The 23,992-nt window shown below is 33.6% G+C and overlaps 3 protein-coding genes across 3 annotated transcripts; all 3 read right to left on the bottom strand.

Annotated features, from left to right (window-relative positions):
• Positions 1-9: 9 nt before the first annotated feature.
• Positions 10-5,212, bottom strand: LOC110685985 (organelle RRM domain-containing protein 1, chloroplastic-like). The gene is made up of 9 exons (XM_021862555.1): positions 4,675-5,212; positions 4,435-4,532; positions 4,075-4,312; positions 3,894-3,991; positions 3,740-3,805; positions 2,857-2,931; positions 674-742; positions 456-562; positions 10-351 (listed from the first exon to the last, which is right to left on the bottom strand). The coding sequence occupies exons 1-9, from the start codon at positions 5,115-5,117 to the stop codon at positions 223-225; spliced, it is 1,323 nt and encodes a 440-aa protein (XP_021718247.1). The 5' UTR covers positions 5,118-5,212; the 3' UTR covers positions 10-222.
• A 1,148-nt stretch (positions 5,213-6,360) lies between these two features.
• On the bottom strand, positions 6,361-12,958 carry LOC110685986 (hippocampus abundant transcript-like protein 1). The gene is made up of 14 exons (XM_021862556.1): positions 12,347-12,958; positions 9,889-10,000; positions 9,643-9,755; positions 9,435-9,557; positions 9,152-9,330; positions 8,953-9,028; positions 8,332-8,418; positions 8,070-8,150; positions 7,945-7,977; positions 7,707-7,760; positions 7,574-7,615; positions 7,073-7,151; positions 6,918-6,988; positions 6,361-6,792 (listed from the first exon to the last, which is right to left on the bottom strand). Exons 1-14 carry the CDS (start codon positions 12,569-12,571, stop codon positions 6,691-6,693), a joined length of 1,377 nt encoding a protein of 458 aa, XP_021718248.1. The 5' UTR covers positions 12,572-12,958; the 3' UTR covers positions 6,361-6,690.
• A 1,799-nt stretch (positions 12,959-14,757) lies between these two features.
• LOC110685987 (tRNA(adenine(34)) deaminase, chloroplastic-like) lies at positions 14,758-21,922 on the bottom strand. Its single transcript, XM_021862557.1, has 4 exons — positions 17,688-21,922; positions 17,505-17,592; positions 15,888-16,015; positions 14,758-15,246 (listed from the first exon to the last, which is right to left on the bottom strand). Exons 1-4 carry the CDS (start codon positions 21,551-21,553, stop codon positions 14,931-14,933), a joined length of 4,398 nt encoding a protein of 1,465 aa, XP_021718249.1. The 5' UTR covers positions 21,554-21,922; the 3' UTR covers positions 14,758-14,930.
• Positions 21,923-23,992: the final 2,070 nt, after the last annotated feature.

A 23,992-nucleotide genomic window follows, 5' to 3' on the forward strand; every position in this document is an offset into this window, starting at 1 on the left:
ACCTAGCAATGTAGAGTATTCTTTGCTTTCTATTTATTGAGAAAATGAAATTATTTTACAGATTTTTATTTGGTCCAGCATAAGATCGCTTTTATAACAATGTTTGGACTTGACCAATTTTTAGGTAGAGTTTCGTATATGATATTTGCATTTAAGGAAGTGTTGCGATTAGAAAAATGGCCATTGATAAGCTTTTCTTGAACATGTAATGAAATTTAATCTTTAGCTGTAGGACTGTGAATTTTGATGAGCCATCCTCTGCGTCCCTTTTTTGTCTTGTGATGGCAATGCTCTGGAGCGTCGTGGCTTCATCTTTGCTCTATCAACTACTATCATCCAGCCATTGATAATCTACAATGTATCAGAAAAAAGTGAGGCTATAATTTTGAAGCTCCAAACATTAAAAAGACGAATATATAATTTTAACACATCAATGATGATTCCCTTAAGCGTACTTTGCCATTCATTTCTTGGAGCGCTGTTGTAGCAGCAACTTCAGTGGTATACTCAACAAATGCATACCCTTTTGACCTCTTCGAGATCTTATCCATGATTACCTTAACTGCACAGAATGTTTGCAGGCATTTAGCAGTCAGCTCAGCAGCTCAACATAGAAATTATAGATAAATAAAAGAAATTTTAAGTTGTCCAATCATATAAAAGACCAACCTACCTTCTATGAGTTCACCAAAGGGTTCAAAGGCCGCACGTAGTGTCTTTTCAGATGTGTAGAAAGACAAACCTGCAAGGGAAAAATCAAAACCTTATTTGATAGATATATGACAAGCGCTTTGAGCTAGGTATATCAACGCAGACAGTTAATTGAAGCTATAAACATCATTTCTTGAACCAGACAAATATAAGATACTTTCTGGTTAAGACAAGCAGGCATACGAATAAGGAGTCGTGTCTTTCAGAATGGTAGTTAGAACTTAGTTTGCCAACCCATCTTCACATTAACTTTTTCATAAACTACTCTTTGTAGTCACATTAGTCCAACCTCGCATAATTAAGCATATGACATAATTTTATGTAGTTAAGGTGACAGATTTTTCTTAATATCCAAATATAACATAGCATATGATGTAAATATTGATTCCAGAGTCCAGACAGAGGGAAAGAGAGAAGGGGAAAAGGAAACAATTATCATCGAATTAGAGCATCTTTATGCTCCACCTGCAAAATAAAACCTAGCTCCAAATGCTTGATAATATATAAACGGAAAGGGAAAAAGAGAAAAAGCAGAAAGATTTTGAACAATAGAACTTAACTCTGTAAGTTCATTACATAAGAGATGAAGCTACATAAATTTTGACCTCCAAGACTTGGTATATATTCATATACCACAGTTTTGTTTTTTAATAGCTGGGTAACGAAATAGTCTTTTAGAGGAATCTCTATGCAAATTATGTTGATTCAAGCCAGTTACCAACTATAAGCAGACTAACATTGAAAATTGACAGAATCTTCCTACTGTTTTTGGACCTTGGTTTATGCTTTTACAGATGAAAGTTTTGGTGCATACAACACATGAAGAGGGTTTGACCAATAAATTAGAAATTTGGAGATATACTTTGAAGTCAAAGGACTTCAAGTACAGCCAAACAGAAGTATTTGTTATGTGTATTCAAAGATAGTAGGGAATTTTCTCTAGCTTCCAATTTAAGATAGAGATAGATGCTGGATCTCAGATTCTCTAAGTCAATCATGCAAAATTAAAGTGAAATGATATAGATATTGTATACCGCATCCATTATGAATAGCTTTTAACAAGGTACTCCTCAAAAGTTCTCTACAATAAAAAAAAAAAACTCTTAAACTAAGGGCAAATCCTGTTGAATAAATGCCATGTGGATGACTCTATGTAACACATAGTAGTGGCGTAAACTCAAGTCTGCCTCAAAAAAAAAAAAAAAAAAAAGAAAGAGTATACTCAAGGCTAGACTTACAAGCCTGAGCGGTATTGGAGATGGGGATGAAACTTTAGATGATCAACTATACTAAAAGTGATGGAGTTAGACTGACACAACATATATCATATGGTGAGTGTAGCTACTCTCATTGATAGTGAGATAGAGAAATTATACTTGTTTGGTTTGGAGATATTAGGAGAAAGCCCCACAGCTGCCCCAGTGAAAATATACTACGTACAAATTATTACAGTGTTAGTTCCAGGTGAAACTGTGACTAGATTAAGCTGAGAGTTGGGCATAACAAGAATTATCGCATTCACATGCATGAAAAATTATACGTTTCTATCTGAAGCTTTTTCATTCTGCTATATGGCTGCTTCCCTAATTGAGGATGTAGCTTACTGTCAACAGCATATAAGGAAGAATATACCACTCTTAAGGATCTGTAGCTGTAACCAAAAGTGTATTTCACTATTTTTCTTATGTAACTTGCATATCCCCAAATCTTAAGGGATTCATAATTGACAAAACTACAGCTTGGCTTCATATTTATCTAACTCAAATGTCTCATTGTAATTTCTCTCTCTTAGAAGAACATGTCAGTAATGTATTTTCAATCAATAATTTGACAGTGAAATTCCACATAATTGTAAATGAATAACTGTAGCCTATAAACTTTCTCCAAATCCCACCAAAATTGGATTTTGACACACATGATTCTGTTATTTTAATCGGCAGGTGTTTGTAGCATATTTCAAGGTGCATTAAGTTCCTGATTATCCTTTCTTAATATGATAGTGAGGTATGTAATAGTAACGCCGTTGTCAATCTAAGAGTCAATGGAAAAGCAATAACTCCAAGGAATAACAGCTAAGCAAACATCAGTATGCAGTACCAAAGATCATAAATATTGCATTTACACATAAGAAAGGAAAATAACTACCTGTTATGAAAAGCTTGGTTTTGCTCATCTCTGCTTCTTTTGTAGAATCAGAAGCATTGGATGCCAATCTGTCACCTGCAGTCCATGTCTTCGCAATCAGAAGCTAGAGGGAATATTTAAATTCTTATAAGTAGTAATATACCAAACTTTGAAGAGCACATATAAGAATGAAGACACCACATACTCGTATGTATCACATGTAATTTTTTTACTTTGACAGTAACACATTCACTAATAAAAAAGATGAATTGTTTGTGATTTAATCAACTGGATATTCAAAATGAGAACACGGATGAAGAGAACACTGTATCCATACTGTTATGACCACAGATAAGGAGATACCACATACTGTTATTTTACTTATTTACGTTGTAATTTTAAGAGAATCCTATTATACTGCAAGTGGATAACAGTAGGCAAATATTTTCTCTGAGATTAATTTCACGCAAGCATGCATAAGTTTAACATAGCAGATCCTACAGAAAGAGCTGTGTGCCAATGAACATATAATCCATGCTGTCAATTGACAAGCAAAACAAATTTATGCCCACACTGATAATACATCCATCTAGCTAGTCTAGTGCCCTATAAATTTTGAATAAATAGGAACAATTTGAATTATCAGTGCATTATGAAACAAGTTTTATATTATCTGCTTAGAGAACAAATGAAAATGTTGAAAGTAGCTCAATACAAAAGTGAATTTTCTCCAATACACTGCTCATAACAAATTATGAAAAAACTGCCTGATTGCTATAAAGACGAGACATCTTAAAAGTAAAAAAACTATTGGATTGGTAGATAAAGAAAACGAAAGTTGGATCATATTTTGTACCAAAAAATACATAGCTGGAAATCAATCACATAAAGATAGTAGACAAACCTCCATAGTCTTTATTTTCGGACTCAAAATGCTCATCTGGCCGAACAGAAATAACTCCAGGCACAGCTGCACCAAAAAAAAAAAAAAAAGGTCTACAGTAAAGAACCCGATGCCAAATGATGAATTAATGGCCAAAGACCAAAAATTTACATACTAGCTAGCTCTTGCGCAGATTCATCATCGAGTTTACAGCAAAACCCAAAATTAGACTGCCATGATACATGATATAGACACATTTGCGCATCCTTCTCGCTGTCATTGAACAAATTAGTTACTCAACTAACCATTTCAAAAACTTACAAAGAAGCATGTGAATTCAACAGGCCAACACTTACTTTCCCAAGACTCTGGTTAATATGTTAACATAAGAATCAACTGCCTGTGCCTTGGATAAGACTCTACTAGACGGTTTTTTGACACGTACAAGCCAGTTTTTCGAACCCTTGGGGAACAACAATGAGGTCTGATTGTGTAAATTCGACACAGAAACATCTCGAAAATTTCGAGCACTATAATCCTTCTTAACAGAATTTATATCAGGGTCAGGAATAACAGATAGCACTCCAGGCAAACCTTTACAATACATGCAAATATTAAAATAGAAGCTGTAAAATTCAATTAAACACAAAAACTTTACAGCAATCACTACTATAACATACAGAATCAAAGGGTATTAAAGAAAATTGAACGCTCACCAGCAATAAATCGAGAGATTTCTTCATCTACAATACAGCAGAAACCAAAATTTGTATCACAGGAAGCATCATATATGCAACTTTGTGCATCCTTCTCACTGAAAAAATTCACCAACCCCTAACCATTAAGCATTAAATAAATAAACATCAATAAGATAAACAAAAAACAACACCAATTGTGCACGTGATTTTGTCATGAATTCCGAAACTAGGAAATGCATTTAAAACCCAAAAACCTACCTTCCTAGAGCTTTTTCCAAAATACTGACATAATAATTGATGATTTCAGCTTTTGATTGAAACCCATTTGGAGGTTTATCCATTATTACCATCCAGTGAACATTTTCACTTGAATTTGGGGCAGTTGAATTTAAGGGTGGTGGTGTTGAAGTTGAAGCAGCAGTTGTAATTCTTGAAAATGGTAGCTTGGGAAATGAAAAATTAGGAAGAAGTAACAGAGAATTGTTGTACAAATCATCGGAATTTTGTTGGGTAAATGATAGTGAAACTTGAAAGGAGTTTTCTTTTTTGAGTTTGAATGAATTTGAAGAGAAGAAAGAATTCAAAGGGTATGAGATTTTTGAGGGTGAAAATGGTGGTTTTTGATGATAATGGAGTTTTTGAGATGGAAATGAAGTGGTACTTAAATTGATGGTTGTAAGGGATGAATGAAGATGTTCCATGGCTCTCTTGAGTAATTTGGGCAGTAGTCTGTTACTCTGTTTAGTTCTTCATTGATACTTGAACCTTTATCTCTTTTACTTCGTATAATTCAAATTAATAATTCAAATTAAAGTCTAGAGTTCGAACCCACTTGTGCCAGCTCTGAATTATCGGCAGTCCCACCACCCACACTTTGTCGCCAAAAGACATGAGCGCTCTTGAGATATAGTTGCCCGCTTGTATTGCTTTGTACTCACAAGCTTCGTTTTCGCACAAGGCTTGCGCCCTTGCCGTCAAAAGTCAAGAGCGCGCCACACGATCCGGTGCCAATAATCCCGAATCGTGACATTATGTTACAACGATGGTTGATGGATCACTACATGCAAATTCATTAAGATCTTGTATTTTATTTACATGTAACAAAATTTCTCACTTTATTTCTTTCAATAAATTAGGTTAAATTTTGTAATCTTAAGAGTAAACGTACTAATTTCAATGAACCTATCCTTAAACAAAGGACAAACTTAGTTTAGAACTATGAATTAAGGCATACTAAAAATTGATTTTGACACCCGTCGAGAGCACAATTTTCAAATCTCTTCTCACGTGGAGGGGTGCCAAAAATCATATCCCGCACAAATTATGTAAGAGGTGATATGGACATTTCATATTGGAAAAACGTATTTAGAAATACTATACCATTTGTGTAGCATATTATAATGTTATAGTATGCCCAACACCAGCCTCAAATTCTCATAAACCATAGATTACATCGTACAAGAGGAATGAGGGGTGAAGGGATGGTTAGTCCCTCCATTTTCTCCCTGTGTGACAGGGGTTCGATTCCTCATCCCTTCCTCCAGTGATAGGAGGGAATTCCCTCGTATCTTACCATTTAAAAAAAATATAGTACATAGTACAATTGTACAAGGTAGTAGTAGAGATTAGAGTATATTTGAAATTAAACAAGTTAAAATAGAATACACTAGCTATTCACTATCCATATTAAGAAAAATAAATAAAGTAATACAAGTTGGTAGATGTGATTACTCTATAAAGGGAGCGAATATGTAATAAGAAAGATGATCTAAAAAGTGGACTAAGTTAGGGTAACACTAATACAATATAGAATAGTACGGAGTATTGATTTAACAAAAACGGAATAAAGTATTAAGTAGGAAGAATTTCATGAAACAGCCTAAAACAGTATAAGTAGGAAGAATTTCATGAAACAGCCTAAAATAGAATTTGGGAAGAACTTCATGAAACAATGAGATACTTTGTGAAAGAGACAAACAAAAATGAAAGAATGTACAAGAAAATCGTATGGAATATATTCTCGCCAAAGTTATTCCTCGATTAATTTTTTCCATGGAATACTTAAGCTAATTAATTCTCTAATACCTACATTTTTGCTTACATTAGAAATTAAACTAAAACGTGACCTAATACAAATCTTAAATGACATTGCATGCAATTTTGCAACTCAATGCATATATCTACAGATTCTACACTCTCATAAAAACAACCTCAAACTTGTACAATAATTATATATGCATAATAGGGATTCCTAAAACTAAGAATTACGAAGCCTCAAGATAGAAGCGGCGATTCAATGTTTTCTAAGTCATCCTTTTGCTCAAGCTCAGACTGTGATTCAAATCTTGATCCCAAGGCGATCACCAGAGCAACCATCTGTAATATACAAGTACATGTAAGCAATATAACAGAGTTTCAGGTGACAGTTGCCAGTTGGGAGAATTGATGAAAGAAAATCGATGAGGAGAAAATAAGCAAGAAGGGAAAAGGAGGGTGTGTACCATGGATAGTGATGAACATATTATACTAAAACCTTTGCAGTTAAACGGAGCATCTTCAGACAAGAACCATGCTGCAAGGAGAATGGTGGAGATGTCAGAAACATTTCTACTTAAAGTGAAGCTCATATGTTTGACATATATGATAAATGACTTACAGGTTAGTGGGCTCATAACAAGTGGTGATAATAAACTTGCAATGGATTGAACACCAGCAACAAAACCTTGAGCTTTACCCTGCAATCATAAACTAACATTTTGAATAAACAGAGAAATATATCCATGACTTCCTTAAGGAAAAAAAAAAAATTATGATTATCAGTGTGATCAGAAGTATATGACATGAATGCTATCTTGTTGGCCCGAAAAGACAGTGATCTGGCCTCTCAGTGCACCTGAGAACTTTAATAACCTCTATCTGATCTAAAACTGAACTGATATTATCTGTGTTGTGACATTGTAGGTTCAATGATTTTAGTTTTGATCTAATAATTTTAAGCTAACCTGATCTGAATTCATCTTTTTTGAACTAGGTAGAAATTTGGTCAACAAACATAGCCTTTAGTATGACCGATTTGAAAGGATCTTCCTTCGCCAATGAACATAAATCATAATTTGGAAATCGTGGGAAAACTTGGAGAAGAGAAGCATATGCTAACCTGATTATTAGAACTTGATCCTTTTGAAATAATAGCATAAGTCTGCAAAATTAGTAGGCCATGGAATAATATTAGACAGATGTAAACAGTATGTAGCGTTGGACTAGTAAAGGCATTGGTTTCAAGTACTCACAGAAGGTTTCACAAGCACATATATAACTCCGAATGAAGCACTCAAGTATGGTACCTGCAATGCAGCCAAAGAATATTAGCGCAGGTAGAAGGTTATGAATATCCTCAGGGTAAATCTAATGTTGCCAGCTACAATCAGTCAATCACTTGTATACTAATGATCTCGCAACAGAATAAAAGTGCATGTTCATTGACTTGGCTTTAGTAATTTGAACCTAAAAAGTTTTAGATGTGCTTACCCAAGCCGCCCAAGCAAAACCATAGAACAATGCCTGCAAAAGATATTTCAATACGGAGTAAAAGTTAATTAGTGTATTCAGATTTTACAATTAGTTAGACAAATAGAACTTGATTCATCACTTACATAAGCTATTGATGCAAGTAATGCTGCGCATAATATCACTCTTTCTCCAACCAATGGATTGATAAGAGGAAGCACCAATATCTAAGACAGACCACAAATTAGAAGATAATCAAGAAAGTAGAGAAGCTGTTCAGCGTATTAGTTTCTGGCATTAGCAGCTCATATAAGTTTGTTGATCTGTGTTTGTTCAGTGTGACTGTTATATATAATCATAAATTCATAATTACCAATATTTGATCTTAATCTGCTGTACAAGACATACCTGAGAAACAATTGAACCAGCTCCAACAACCATCAATATCTCAGAAAATTGATTTTTATTAAAACCAAAAGCTGCCTTCAGGTAGTACTGCAAGAAAATCATAGATATATCAAACTTCATAGCCCGTTAACTAAGTCCTTAACTCCTTATCACATACACAAGATGCCTTTTACTCATGTTTGAAAGATTGAAATCAGATGTAACACAATATGTCAAGCATGATGAGACAGACACGTGAATTATATAATTCCATGAGTCTTTAGTTTGAACCATCCAGATTTACACCAAATTGGAAAAAAAAAAAAGTTACATTTAGGAAAAATGCCTTGCTGATATGTCAGCAACAAAGTCACATCAGGGTCAAGAAGAATGACATTTTGTTATATATACACCGACCATTTTTATATGACTTGTGAAAGCTTCAGTTTTATGTAAATCAATTGTAACAAACAGCTATGAAGGTTTTGACAAATGTGATAGATTATCATGTATGAAACCCAAGTGAATAAATATCTTAGACATGCCAAAAAAAAATTCAAGGCAAAGTAGAGCAGTCTGAGTAATTCCTAATAATTGATATCAGATTTAGGTGCGAAACAATATTATTGTCAGAAACCTTACCAATAAAACACTGCTAATGCCAGACATTCCCAGTTCGTAAAAGAAAGAGACTAGAGAAATTCCCCGAAGTGTTGGACTGCAGCAAAGGAAATATCATCAATTAAGTTAGCATGGTACTGATATAATTAAAAAAATATAATCAGTGCTGATAATCATTAAGAAACTGTGAAACAAGCAAATGGGTGTAAAATGACTCAACCTGCTAACAACTACACTTGCAGCATATTTCATAGAATTGAATCGCTGCTTTGGGAATGTCAGGAACTTGCATAATAATGATGACTGTGGATCCTGCCTTTGTCTTTGTCTTTGTTTAACAGTTTCCGGTAAAAAGAACACCATATAAACAGGGCAAAAGATCAAGAGAGCAATTGAAACCTGGGAAAAGCAAGAAAACATGGTGAGTTATATCATATTAATTTAAAAAATCCTATAATAACAACTGACAAAGCTAAAATGAATAGCTTAAGGTAGGAAACTGCCTCAAAAATGTATTTTTCAGGGAGAAATCGAGCCAGCACATTCCCTAGTACATGTGATGCTGAAAATAAACCTGTGATCCAACTAAATGCCGCAGCTCTTTTGGAATCCTCAATCACATCTGCCTATGAAAGGACATAACTTTATAGTTTTAGTAACAATACTTCGTATATATTGTTTCCAAATGATGAGTTGAAAAACCGTTCTTACAGCATAGGCTACAGCAATGCAGAAGATACTCCCCTGGCTTATAATGTAGGAGATTGTTCGAAGAACATAATAAGCATATACAAATTCTCTGGATTGGTTAATGGCAAGTAAGGCTGCAAGAAATTAGAAGAATGAATATTAAAACTATTCGGTTATAACATACTGAAGGTTAATGGTTAATGTTCCCTACTTAATGAGTAGAAAAAATTTCCTCGAGTTTTACTAGAAAGAGTGTTTATAACATACTGAAGGGAATAATTGTGGTTGATAGAGTAATAAGGAGCAACGGTTTCCGCCCATACTCATCAGCAAGCTGCCCCAAGAGTGGAAGTAACACCATCTTAAATATTCCAACAACCTACATGTTTCAAATACTTGCATTAGAAACTTATAAACAAGGCAAAATTATATCTACATATAATGAACAAAACATACACTAGTGTCCAATGAACACCACTAACAAGAAAGGCATCCAAAAAGTATTACATCAAAATTCATAATCCATTCAGATGCCATCAAGTATTAGTATAGAAAAACATTCTTGTAAACTTTTTTTTTTTATTCAACAACCAGATATAACAAATTTTTATTTTATTGATTTCAGTGCAATCCATAATCAAACGAAAAACCAATCTATTATCACACCATCTATGTCATTTATTTGAGAGCTAAGCATCAAAACTTTTTCGTTACAGTGTCTATTCCTAGAGGAAAGAGTTCTTCAACATTTTTTTCCAAATTACTGAAAATGTAGTTTAATGCAAGTTTTTAAATCATACAGAATTGCATTTACAGAAATATTAATCACCAAAAAAAACTTTTTATTTTATTTTGTATTTTTTATATTTTGATTAGTGTATAAAGATATCTGCATTTTTGTGGTGAGACAATGACTATTTTTGTTGTTTTATTGCATAAATTTGTTTCTTACCCATTGGCTGTTGCTTTTCCTTTATTTCCTAGGGAGTATGTAATTAATTTTCTCTATCATTGGGGAGCCCATAACATTAATTACCATGATGGTTCAAGATAACATGTCATAATCGACTTTATCTCCTATGATAATGACAAGTTCCAGAAATATTTACACCAATACAAACAAGACCATGACAATATGTTACAACCATAATAAAAAAAAAATAAAAAAAAAAACACCTTAAATCAAGTTACATAAAAAACAAATTTAAATTGTTTCATTGTGATAAAGTTTTAGCTCAAGCGCGTGCATAGAGATTACAGGGTTACTTCGTTAGTGTAATAGGGGTTACTTCATCAATATTAAAGGGATTACTTCGTCAGTGTTATAGGGTTACTCGTTTAGTGTTATAGAGATTACTCGATCAGTATTACAGGGGTTACTTGATAGTGTTGTAGGGGTTACTTTGTTTTTTTTTTTTTTTTATAAATGGGCACATGATGGGGCCAGTCACACAAGACGGGTTGAAAAGAAAAAGCTTTACAAACAAAATTAACCAATATCTAACGGATTTCTCTTTTACAAAAGCCAATGATGTAAATAAGATCATTTACATATCTTAAAAAGCCAATGATGTAAATAAGATCATTTACATATCTTAAATTTCTTTCTAAGGTATAACCAAATAAGCTAATTGGTGTCACATACATTAATATCGAGTACTTAAAACTAGAATAGACTATTTAAATTGAGAAATTGTAAGAGAAAAGGACAAACAATAATTTGTCAATTATCAAATAAACTTGCAAAGAAGAGTCCATCCTCAAAGTGTATCGTGTCCCTCTCTAACAGCCAACTGCCCGCCTTTTTCTTTTCTTTTACCCTTTATTTGTTTACGTACAAGCAACTTTTTTTTTTTTAATAAAAAATAAACATTCTTTATTGTTCAAAAAAAAAAATTCTTTAAATTTAAATTTTTTAAAAAATATAAAGTACAGTATATACCAATTAATTCCCCTAGAAAGACCAACTTAACGAATTAAACCAATAAAATTAGTGACTAAAAGCCAAAAAAATAAAATATTTCATGAACCTTCACAATTGCCTTTACAAAGTTTTTTCTCTCTATTTTAAATATTATGGCATCAAAATATCAATTATTAGTTAGCACAACTTGTACAAAAAATATACAGTAATGTACACTAAACAATAATTTACTAGTATTAATTAATCATCAAAGATACTTTTTTCACGAGGATGGTTTTAGACTTTTCTACACTAACGTCAGCTTATCTGGAAAAAAGAAAAAAAAAAAAACAAATTATTCTATTTGTTGTAAAAAAACACTTTTAAATTTAAAATTTCTTAAACAAATCAAGGATCAAATTAAATTACTACTCCGTACTTTTTATCATTTCAAGTAACTTTACTCCTAATGTCAACATTTATTATTCACCGGTTTTATCTAAAAGTTTGTTTGTTAAACCAATTTTACTTTTTCATTAATAGAAAACCAAAAGAGAAAAAGATCCTCCCTGTATTCCACGTTATAATTCCTGTTATCATTTTTTGAAGACTCAAATTGTTATTTTTATTTCTGTTTTTATAGTATGTAAGGATCATTATACCCTTATTTTTTTAACTTTATTCATTCCTAAATCGCGCTTGAATTTTGTCAGTTCGTCTACTTTCTCCTACCATTTCTTAAATACGGTGAAAGAACACAAACAAAAATTATAAACTTAGACGGAGGGAGTAATAATAAAAAAGGAAAGGAAGAAAAATTACAGTTTGTTGAACGCCGTTAAGATAAATAGCTTCAGAACAAGTAGTTTGTTGAGGACAAAGAGCACGAGTAGTAACATCAACCAAAACAGAAACCGTCATTTCCTCCGCAATCCAATGTACACATAACGGCAATAGTAAGTTCATCAATGGCCTTATCTCTCTCATTCCCTTCCGAAACTCCGTCGTCATCGTCGCCGTCGTTGTTGTCGTCATCGTCTTTGACATCGAAATTAATCTTGAACTCACCTATATCAATTCCTATTTTATATATGATGATTATAATTATATGTATCAAACAAAAAAGAACAAGAGAAGGTATGTAGAGATAATAATAATGATGGTGAGATTGATGAAATAGCTTTGAAGTGAGGAGTACAAATAAAAGGACAAAAACAATAATCTGGGAACACAAAAAGAGATGTAATTAATTGAATTGATTGAATGAATGAATTATTTTTATTTTTTATTTTTGGTGGGCGATTAATTTGGGATAGAGTGAAAGAAAAAAAAAGATGTGGCAATATATTAGTCGTAGAAAGGGATTAAAAAATGGGAGCGTGAAGGAAGGGGGTGTGTTACTGTGTAACATACGCTGGCGCGTGTTAGTCGTGTGATTAGGACTATACTTCTTGTGCCCCACCTTGCTTGCTTCTTAATTTGTTATCCATGTTTCTCCATCCTCACATTCTACATAATCCTCACTTCTCATTATGTTTTTTTTTTATTACGAGGTTTTTTAATGGGATATTCTCTCTGTTTTAGATTAATTGGTACAGGGTATATACCAAGTAAGATTTTATACTCGTACATGTTTTGAGATGTGTAAAAAACCTGTCAAGCGCTCTCGGAGCATGAGATAAGATCATAAGGGAACTAAAAGAGGTACTCCATAATATTAAAGTAAAATAAACATTATTGAGATCGATTGATGCATGATTTTGACATACATTCTAAACTTACTACTATTTTAGGTTATATTAGGGGTGTAAATGAGTTGATACGTTCGTGAACTACTCGCGAACAAGCTTGGTCAAAACTCGTTTGTTAAGCTAACAAACAAGCTTGAACAAAAATTTTAAGCTCGTCAAATAGATGAATAAAGCTCAAACAACATCATGTTCGACTCGGTAATGTTCATGAACAGCTCGTTTAAATCCATTTATAAGTTTTTCACGCCCATTTAGAACTCGGACAATTTATATATCTTTTATTCATACATATTTGTAAAAAGTACTAATTATTCATCATGTAAAGGCATATAAAACTCTATCATTACCTTTTTCTATATAAAGAATATAAACATCTTATATAAAATTATATAAATGTGTTAAAATTTGTAAGAAACCATTTTTTTAATGATAAATTAGGGCTCGTTTATTTAATCAAGCTCGATTTAAACCAGTTCAAGCTTGAAACTTAAACTTAAATTGTAAACGAGTACGTTCGTGAACAAAGCTCGAACAAGCCGAATTCTTAATGAGCCCAGTTCGAACAAGATTTTTAAAAGCTCGTTCAAGCTCGGGATAGTTCGAACACAAATAATTCTTATCAAGCTTAGCTTGAACAGACTAAAACTCAGCTCGACCCGGATCGTTTGCAACCGTAGTTATATATTAATTAGTTAGCCATCGCTTTGAGAGATTATAAACTCCTACACCATAACAAATGAGGATTTTTTTTTATTTTAAAAATAATTATCATATTAAAAAAATGTACTTTATTTTTTAACGCATTTTTTGTATAGCCGACTGACACACACCAAAGCACTTAACAGGTAACCCCTGACCGACCAAGTAACCCATAAATAAGTAACTCCAGTCACACGGTGTGGTCAGCCACATATGAAACTTTTTATCTAGCGCAATTTCTATTTGGCTGGCCACACCAAAACACTTAACAAGTAATTCCTGACCGATAGAATAACCCCTGACCGAGTAACCCCTGAATACGTAATCCCTAAATAAGTAACCCCGGCCACACGTTGTGACAAGCCACATATGAAAATTTATTATACTAATTGATTATAATTAATTTAATGATTATTACCTATTAGATCTTTTTTTAGTCACGCATGTTAATACTAAATTTCAATCACTAATATCTTGAATTATCAATAAGTCTATATTACAAAACTTGGATATTAATAAAATTCACATTTCTAATAAGATCTCATTTAATCATGGAGTATGTTATTTCTGATGTTTAAATCATCAGAGATGGTAAAAGAGCATATTATGTGGATAGTGTCCAAAAAGAAGAAACTACAGTATTAGTTTTCAAACATTTGAACAGAACATACCCGTCATGTGAGAGGAGTGAGTTAAACTGGTCTAAAAGTGTGCCTTATTTTCTTATTTAATTTTTTGGAAAACTCGAAAACAGAGATATCAGAAACTGAAGAAGAAAAAAAAAATAAAAAAAAAATCCATGGAAGAGGCTGCGCATTAATTGAAATCACTGTCCAGAATTTGACTTTACAGGTGGAAGTTGAAGAAATAGAATTATGAACATTTAGAAACTAATTCACACATTTTAAATCATTGATCTGTACATTTTAATAAAACAAACCATCACATGTTTACTTTCATGAAGATTGATCAGCCTGCTGTTTTGAAGGATGGAAAACATTATGCATCTTATGCAACAATTTTGCTCGATGGTGTGGTTTCGGAAAGCAAGAAGGTTGGCCTGATTCATCGGATGATGATGTATCCTTCTCCTTGGCCTTAGCTTTGGCCTTCCTCCTCTTGAGTTGGAAGAATTGCTGCATTATGTCAGCGCATTCTTCTTGCAGTATCCCTCTTCGAATATCCATCTTTGGGTGGAAAGGGTGTACAGGAGCAGCTGGCTTCTCTGACTCTTCTGAGTGTTGTTCCCCTTCAACGCGATCCGGAAAAAGCCTACAATGCGTCCCACAAAACGTAAGTCTTTGGACAAGTTTCTGTATTTAATTTTACAAGTAATGTCTGCTTTAAGAAATTCATATAGAACAAAGCAAGATACTATGATACGGAGTATGAGAAATTTCAAGATTTTACAGTTTTTAGAATCTCTCCTCAAAATAGAAAAGTTGGCAAAAAAAAAAAATAAACATGAGATAATGTCTTTTTTTTTTTTTATGAGGCTCAGCTGCTCAGGAACATGAGATAAAGTCTGTTTATTTTTTTGTACAAAAAATTGTTAAGAAATGCCTGTATGAAAACAGATTCCGATTGCTTAAATCAGAGACTGAAACAACAAGTTAAGGGCACTGACAACACAGGTGGGATGAGGAAGGAAGGTGCATCTCACCTGAAAGTCAAAACTAAAAATATACAAGAGGGTCATATACTTGCAATCAGCTAGCCAGCTAACACCTAATAACACATACTTCGTATTAAGTTACAATGGTCACTAACATGCTGATGGAAGCATTATGCCGACATAATTCGAAATAATAAGCCAGTCATACTCGCAATCCTCATGGCTATGTTAAGAAACACCAAAGCTAAGTTTCACATTAAGTAATCCAAGTGAATGTATAGTTTAAATTCATCTATACCTTATCCAGCTGCCATCAGCTCCAAGAAGCTTATTAGGAGCACCCCAAACAAGGGTACTGATTCTGGCTTGAAGAATGGCTCCAGCACACATGGGACATGGTTCCAGCGTTACATAGAGAGTGGTTTCCTGAAGAGGTAAAAAGGGAGATAATTTCAGGGCATACAAAGTCAAAAGAGGTCCCAACAATTGTAAATGTTACACTTTGATTTTTCCACTGTTGAAATCGATTAGAGAAGATAGATAGGGATGATAATCATATACACATGACAAGCATCATTATTTTATTTTACGGAGAAAAAAAAAAATTAACTGTGAAAAATAAATCACGGCAAGAGTACAAGGTGTCCTCACAACGAAATACTTTTACAAATAAACAGTTTCCAACTCCCATATTGTATAGCTTTGGAAAGTCCCAGCCACCTTGGCCCATTAATAAAGATGCTAACAAAGTTGCTTTGGTTACAAGGAACAGTAATATCATGACAAGCATAATTAATGGTAATTTTATTCACCTTAAAAACGTTCGAAAGGATGAGGATGGATAAATTACAAAGAAAAAACATGAGGGTACATGTGATAATGACAATAAGAATGGCAATAGTATCATATTTACTATCATAGATAGGAATTTCTCCTACTATGTATTTAGAGTCTATGAATGGCCTGAACCCCAAGATTCATACTATATCCTCAAAAAATTATATAAAATCTTAAAGTAAGCACAAAGATACCTTGTGTAAAAGCAATTACACCATCGGCGATCAGGCCTTGAGCAATCTCAAAAAATTGCAGTTTCATTATGGTGTATCTACATAATTTACCCATTGTATACTAATCATAGAATGTCCAAGACATTCCACTTAAATTTCTAATGTTTCCGTGGTTATTCGTTGCATTACAAATTTTACTGCACATAGACATTGCCTTACAAATAAACATACACTAATGAAGTCCACATTCAGGTAACATAGTTCTAGCAGTTGGAGTAGAGAGAAAAGTCAGAAGACTTACAAAGCAGAAGCACAAACAATCAGAAGATTCACATAAGATACATACAGATATCGGATACTTATGATAGATGAAACATGGAATTATGGAAAAATGAGGAGGGTGAAAACACATGCATAAGCTAAACAATTGATTAAGAAATCCCTGCACCACTTCATCAGCTTGTTTTAAGACATGTTACAACATTAAACTACATATGTAAGTATATGCAAAGAATCTGGCCATATGTTTCAAGGGAATATGCTAACTTCCTAAGTATCATATATTTTGATCTTTCATCTGGACAATAGTGAATCCAGAGCAGATTTTCCATCCCAAACCTTTACAAGCTACCCAAGCCAAACATCAGCAAACTGAAGGAACTTGCACAGTGAATGCACCAGAAACCTATCCAACCCAAAAGTCAGCATTTCTCACAATGTCTTACCTCATATTTCCATTGTGGGTAAAAAGAAAATTATGCACAATCAGAACTTTTAACAATATGAAGATGAATAATTGAAATGGACTTGAAGCCCATAGGTCCTCTCTTTGGCACATTTCACACAGATATCTGTCTACTAAAAAGAGAGTGCAGTTGAAATTTCTGCAGTAAAAAGAAATTTACCGAAAGCCGCCATGTTCGAAGGATGTTCGAGGCCTCCCTTATGCAAAGCATTTCAGCATGGGCAGTGGAATCCCTCAATTCCTCTACCCTGAAACATGCACATTAATTAGATAATAAAGTTTAAAACAGAAACAGAGAAAATAGTCTTGAATCCTTATTCTGGGAATTACAAAGCATACTTACAGATTGTACCCACGAGCAATGATTTTTCCGTTTTGCACCAGTACTGCACCAACTGGAACTTCCCAAGCATCAGCAGCCTTCATTGCTTCTGAAAGCGCTTCCCTCATAAAAATTTCATCAACTTTCCGTTGCTCACGTTCACGTCTATAAGCATCTTCCCATTCATCATACCTTTGCAAAACTACCTTGCTGCGTTGAAGCTTCTTTCTTTTTAGTTCATCATCAGTTACCTCAGAAGCAATAACATCAGTTACCTCAGAAGCAATAACATCAGTTCCCTCAGAAGCAATAACATCAGTCTTCCCTACATCAACAGCAAAATCCCTTTTTTCCCCTGTAGGACTAATGGGAGCCTCATTTTTCTCAGGTTCATCAATATCTTCAGAAGTGTTTGATCTTCTCAACTGGCTGACAGAAGGTATCGATAGATCCATAGAAGGGCTGGATAGTGACATAAGTCGGGGAACATTCAAGTTGATATTTTCACTAACAAAGGCATCTCCTGATAGTGAACTGCTCTGTACTACACTAGAAGAGGATGAAGCACCTGCATCAACTTTGCTCAATTTGTCATCCACGTTCACTGCTACATCCTCCTCATTCTGACTTCTAGTGGTCGCCAGCAATAATTGACCAGAAGTAGCCTCTTGCAGCAAGCCTAGCTGCTCTGCTTTAATGTCATCGTCATCTGCTTCATCTGCCTCATTTCCAGAGAACCATGATTCGCCACCAGCAGATCCACTAGGTGAGGTCTTTCCTTCACCAGGAGACCTCTGTTTTTCTGAATGTGAACCCCATCGAAGTCTACATACATTAGCAACAGTGCTCCACAAAGACTTTCCTGTCCTAACAACAGCAACACTTCCAGAAGCTGGACCCTCTAACAATTCCATTTCTGAGGCTTGATGAACAAAGTGATCCTTCACATCCCACATCTGATCTGAGGATCCCTTGGTTTCAGAATCTGCCGATGAACGCTTTGAATCTAGCTTCTTTGCCTTTTTCTTCTTAGGATCAGGACTAGCAACCTGAGATGGATGCTCTGAACCTTGCTTCTGTAAGCCTGTCTTATCAATATCCAATTCAGTTGATCCTTTCAGCATATGCTTTTTATCTTGATGCTTCAAAGCTAGTTTTTCTAATTTCTTCTTAGTCCTAGTGTCAGAACTTGATGCTTCAAGTCTCATCTTTTCAGCAAATTCACCAACAATCTGAGTTGATGTTTCCTGCATAAGTGCAGCTGAAACTAGCGCATCCCCATAAGTACACTCCTCACCAGACATGCTCTGGCTACCATAGACTTCACCATAGGATGATGAAGTTCTTGATTGAGGGCGTTTAAGTGAACTGCCAGAACCAGCTTCCTTGGTCTTTCCCATATCATTTCTCACGGAGCTGCTTGATGCTTCTTGAAACTGGGAGCTGCTCACAGATTGGTATGGTGGAGATATCATCACTAGCTGTCCACTTTTAACTTCTTCCCCGCTAAATTGTTGAACAGCTGTCTGAGAAATTAAAGGTGCTGAGGGTTGGCTTATAGTAGCTTCTCCAGAAAATTGTTCAGTAGCAGGGCCCTGCACCTCAGATCTAACTGTAGATTGAACAATTGTTTCGTCAATCTGCTTGCGTTTCTCTACTAATTCCTCTACTGATTTCACCTTTGATTTTAAATAAGTTTGCTCATTATATACTCTCCTATCAGAACCAGACTGACTGTTGACCTCCAAATTGGAAGAATGAACTCCTGAATCCCCTATCTCAGCATGAGGCACTATACTGGATTTACAATTCTTATTCACTTTACCATCTGATTCCTCACGCAACCTTTTTACTTCCCCAGCTGCAACAAGTGAGGCTGTCTTTTCCTCCAAATGTTTCATTCGAATTTCTGATTGCTGCTGTGACCTAAAGGTACCTTGAGAATAACTAGCATCAGTATCCATGATACCAGTGTAATGTTGGAGCCTTCTCCTTGCATCCGCTTGACTAGTTCCCAAATAAATATCATCATGCTGCTTATTCTCCTCCTTATGCAAAGTTTGGAGTGAAATCGAACTCTTTTCCTCTTTACTACGTCTAGTCTCAGACTGGCTCTCTGTAGTAGTTTTTGACTTTTCCACCAAATTACGCATTTGTGCTTCTGATTGCTGTGTTGCCCTTAAACTGCTTTCAGCGTGTATAGCGTCAGTAGATATTATATCACGATAATGTTGGGATTTTCTCTCTGCACTGGTTTGTCCAGCCACCACATGAATTTGGTTATGTTGCTTACTCTTTTCCTCAACTGAACTTTGGTATGAACTTAAACTCATATCGTGCTCCCTTAGTCTATTTTCAGACAAACTTTCTGCACTTGTAGTCACTTTAGCACTCACCCCTGTCAACTCAGCATGCCCTTGGAAGTCTGATTGTGTCTTTCTATTTTCCGTGTTTCTACCAGATGTTTTGCAGTACTCACATCCTGTATCTTGAACTGAACCAACCATCTTCAAATCATCTTCCTGGCTAGATCTTCTCCATGTAGTAGAACTTGATTCAACATTTTCTCTATTTTTTTGTGTCAAATATTCATTGTTACTACTAGACTTAGAGTGTCTACTAGATCTATTGTCGTTTTGAATATGGGAGCTTGACTGCCCAAAAGATTTTACACCTGAAGTAGACTGTTCTTCTAATTGCTTTTTTGAACTTGAGGCAATCATAGAACTGCTTTGTTGAGCCTGAGATAGCTTAGACTGCCTGAAATTTCTAAAATCATTTTCCTCGGAATCTTCAGTAAGCTTTTTCTCCGATTTCTTTCTCCAATCTTGCTGGATAGAGCTACCAACTTTGAAATCATCACGTTTACTACTTCGCAAATCCTGAGCTTTCTCATCTCTATACCTCTCCCAGTCTTGCTCGGTAGCTTCACTAAGTACAACGCCCCCACTTTTCCTAGAATCCCTCTTCTGGCTGGTCGACAACTCTCCAACAAACTGATCTTGCTCTATCTCAACTTCCACATCACTCCCAAAGTCCCCTGAATCTGAAAGAGAATAATAGGATGAACTAGATTCTCTTCTCCTCAACCTTCCATCCTCATCTATAGAGCTACTCTCCCTTTCTTCATCCCTTTTATTACCCTCATCCCTAGCCTGAACCCTACCCCCCGACTCCAGTCTATAATTCTTCCAATCACCCTCCCTATACACAGAATCCACATTTTGCTTTCTATCCTTTAACCTCTCATTTACAACATTCGGCTTTCTATCCTTTAACTTCTCAAGCACAGCATTCGGCTTTCTAGCCTTAAACCTCTCAACATTCGGCTTACTCACAGCTTTCACTTCCCGAGGAGAGCTCCTTTTTTTCTCCCTAACAACCCCACATCCCTCAACAACCTCCTCACTCAACAAACTAAGCATAGCCTTAACATCTCCAAGTGCATTACTTCTAAAATCGCGCTTAGGCCTACCTATCCTACCCCTAATCCTATCAACATCAATACCCCTCTTCTCTTTAACACAACATTCCTCATTACAACTTTTCCTACCAAGTCCACCCACTCTCTCCTGCTTAACACACCTAGATTCCAAGCAACAACACCGCCCCACGTCGTAAATCGAAGACCGACAACAATACCGATCACTAGAACCCAATATAAATCTCCTAGAAGGAGGGCATTGAATCAAGGTGGACTGCCTTAACCCATATAAAATGCTAGGGTTTGTGGGTACAACTAATTTACAAGAATTAACAGGAAATGAACAACAACAAGAACAACAAATTGATGGGCATTTTTCAATTGAACAATAGGAGTAATCATTAAAAGCAGAATAAGTTCTTAGTGATATAATTGAGCTACTACTGTATGTTGTATACATCATAAAAAGCAATTCTTGAAGCTGAAATAGAAAGAGGAGAAATAAAAGGAGATGGGAATTCTTACTTTGAGAGGAGAGAGAAAGGAAGGAAGAGTTTTAATGGAGGATTTGAGATGGAATTCATGTGGGTGTGTTGAAGAGATTTGATTCTCAAGGTTTGAGACGATGATGACGATAATTTCACTACATTTTATTTTTTTTATTTATTAATTTAATGTTTTGTTTTTGTAACACTTTGGCACTTGGCACTCGGCACTAAATAATTCGATACTAGATGATGTGATGCATGATTTTTCATACATATATCTCAAGAAACGATATTTTCCTATATACTCTTAGTTTTTTTTTTATAATTATTTGATTTATTTTACAATTTACTAATTTCAGACAAAAAAAATAACAAATAATAATTTAATTAAAATGATATTGCCAATTACAAAAGTATAATTTTTTAATGTACTTTATAATGCGACTTAATTTATTGTTGTTTAGTATTTTATTCGTTATTGTTAGTTATAAGACAATAATATGACATCTTTCAAAAGAAAAAAAAATATTGTAAATACGATATTTCATTGATTACATATTAGGATAAAATCTTTAATATGAAAAGATAATAATTTTTTTAAAAAAAATAATGTAAATCCTAAATCATTAATCTTTGCTTTTACACTTGAAATTAAACTCTCAAATCTATATATCATTTTGTATATTTCTTGTGATTTCTTGATCTTTAACAAATTATCTGTCTTTTCAATTTTTTAGACATAAAATGTTTAAAGAAGGTAAAGTTTTTTATTGGCGTTATAAGTTTTAAATTTTTTTTTTGAAAAAAAACATCTTATTAATATAAAACCATTAATTTCATAAGATCATTTTTATTTTTTTTGATAATTTAAATCCTAATATCCCACGGTTTATATACATAAAATCTCATAAAAAAAATAATTTTTGTAATTAGATCATACTCATAAAAGTTTTGATTACTTTGCTATTCTTTGTTAAGAATATTTTTTTATTAATTTTATTTAATTTATTTCCCTAATAAATATTTTGATAAGAACATTAAAAATAATAGTTATTAGATGTAATAATTCGATGTAAAAAAAATTGTATTAAAAAAAATTTCGATAGGATCACCAACTATGTTCACACCCATATCTCTTCCATCTAATAAAAGTGGATAAATTGAACATGTTAGCAAAAATAAAAATTTTATAAAATTAATCTTTATAGTCTTATAAAATAAATTAAAATATATTTTTAACAGAAAGTGAATAATTGTTGTGAAATTAATCTAAAAATTGTAATTATACAAAATTAAATCTATGCATTGGAATTTTTTCATCGTCCCCAATCGCCCAAACAATAGTATTTTGGAAAATTGAATCATTATTTTGTTGTCGCTAACAATGCGTGCGATATTGCTTCTTATATGTAACGACTGAAAAGTATCTGATTGAGTAAACTTTTCCTTCAATCAATTTTGAACAAAATTGTAGAACAAATTTGACTTTAATTGAGGCATGAACGTAATCACCCTGTAATTAAAAATAAAGTTAAATTTATGACTTAATTAAGCTACCTAAATCACAAAAAATTTGTTTCAATCATAAAATTAATTGATAAAAACTAAAAGGTTCATTAAAAGATTTAATAAATGTAAACGATTTATAAAGATATAATACCTCCTCATCCAATAGGATCGTTTGGCGAGAAACTCGTACTTTGGTATTCCAAAGATTTTTGCTCGAATATAATTCCCTAGTTAAATTAAACCTACATGTAAAAACAAAATTCAGTAAACAAAACCTAAACATGTAATCATTAAGTATCCCAAATAAACACAATTTAAGCAATAATCACAAATATACATTTAAACATGGTTTAAAAAATGAGGCTAAGAATTACCGGCCATTGATGACCTGATAAAACTGACACAAAATTTGTTTTGTTTGGTTTTGTATTGATACGAAATTTTGTTGGTGTCACATGATGCGTCAATTTACATTGGTAAATATCACAAATTTTAATTTAATTATAATTAAGGAATAATTTTTATTTATTATCATAAACACTATCCAAATTTATCTTATAATGGTAGGTATATAAATCCTATATCTAAAGATGATTATTTTAAAAGATAATTTTTAGTTTTTTAAATAAATTAAATCCTAATAAATCAATATTCGTTGTTTTTACCTACGTGGAAAAAATTCTTAAATCTCATTCGTCACTTTTAGTTAGGTGGCAAACGAATTTTTTAATTCCAAAATAAAATAGAATTCTAATTTTTAATTGGTCGAAAATATACTTTTGCTTATGTGGCGCGCCGAATGCTCTTAAAAAATACCTACTTTATTTATATATATTAGATTTCTCTTATGATTAACCTGGCATTCTAGCAAGTATATCAAAGGATGAAAGGAGTATTGTTGTTAG

This window comes from Chenopodium quinoa, unplaced genomic scaffold (genome assembly GCF_001683475.1).
Source record: "Chenopodium quinoa cultivar QQ74 unplaced genomic scaffold, ASM168347v1, whole genome shotgun sequence".
NCBI lineage: Eukaryota > Viridiplantae > Streptophyta > Magnoliopsida > Caryophyllales > Amaranthaceae > Chenopodium > Chenopodium quinoa.

What these genes read in the sequence shown, in the direction of transcription:
- LOC110685987 (XM_021862557.1), bottom strand. Translation starts at nt 21,553, where the DNA reads ATGATGTATACAACATACAGTAGTAGCTCAATTATATCACTAAGAACT. An exon ending in TTCGAACATGGCGGCTTTCG is followed by an intron (nt 16,016 to 17,504) that starts GTAAATTTCTTT and finishes TTACCTCTTCAG; the next exon opens with GAAACCACTCTCTATGTAAC. An exon ending in GCTGATGGCAGCTGGATAAG is followed by an intron (nt 15,247 to 15,887) that starts GTATAGATGAAT and finishes GACGCATTGTAG; the next exon opens with GCTTTTTCCGGATCGCGTTG.
- LOC110685985 (XM_021862555.1), bottom strand. Translation starts at nt 5,117, where the DNA reads ATGGAACATCTTCATTCATCCCTTACAACCATCAATTTAAGTACCACT. An exon ending in TTGGAAAAAGCTCTAGGAAG is followed by an intron (nt 4,533 to 4,674) that starts GTAGGTTTTTGG and finishes GAATTTTTTCAG; the next exon opens with TGAGAAGGATGCACAAAGTT. An exon ending in CTTTGGTGAACTCATAGAAG is followed by an intron (nt 563 to 673) that starts GTAGGTTGGTCT and finishes CATTCTGTGCAG; the next exon opens with TTAAGGTAATCATGGATAAG.
- LOC110685986 (XM_021862556.1), bottom strand. Translation starts at nt 12,571, where the DNA reads ATGTCAAAGACGATGACGACAACAACGACGGCGACGATGACGACGGAG. An exon ending in GCATTAGCAGTGTTTTATTG is followed by an intron (nt 8,419 to 8,952) that starts GTAAGGTTTCTG and finishes ATTTTCTTGCAG; the next exon opens with TACTACCTGAAGGCAGCTTT. An exon ending in ATGTGCTTGTGAAACCTTCT is followed by an intron (nt 7,616 to 7,706) that starts GTGAGTACTTGA and finishes CTAATTTTGCAG; the next exon opens with ACTTATGCTATTATTTCAAA.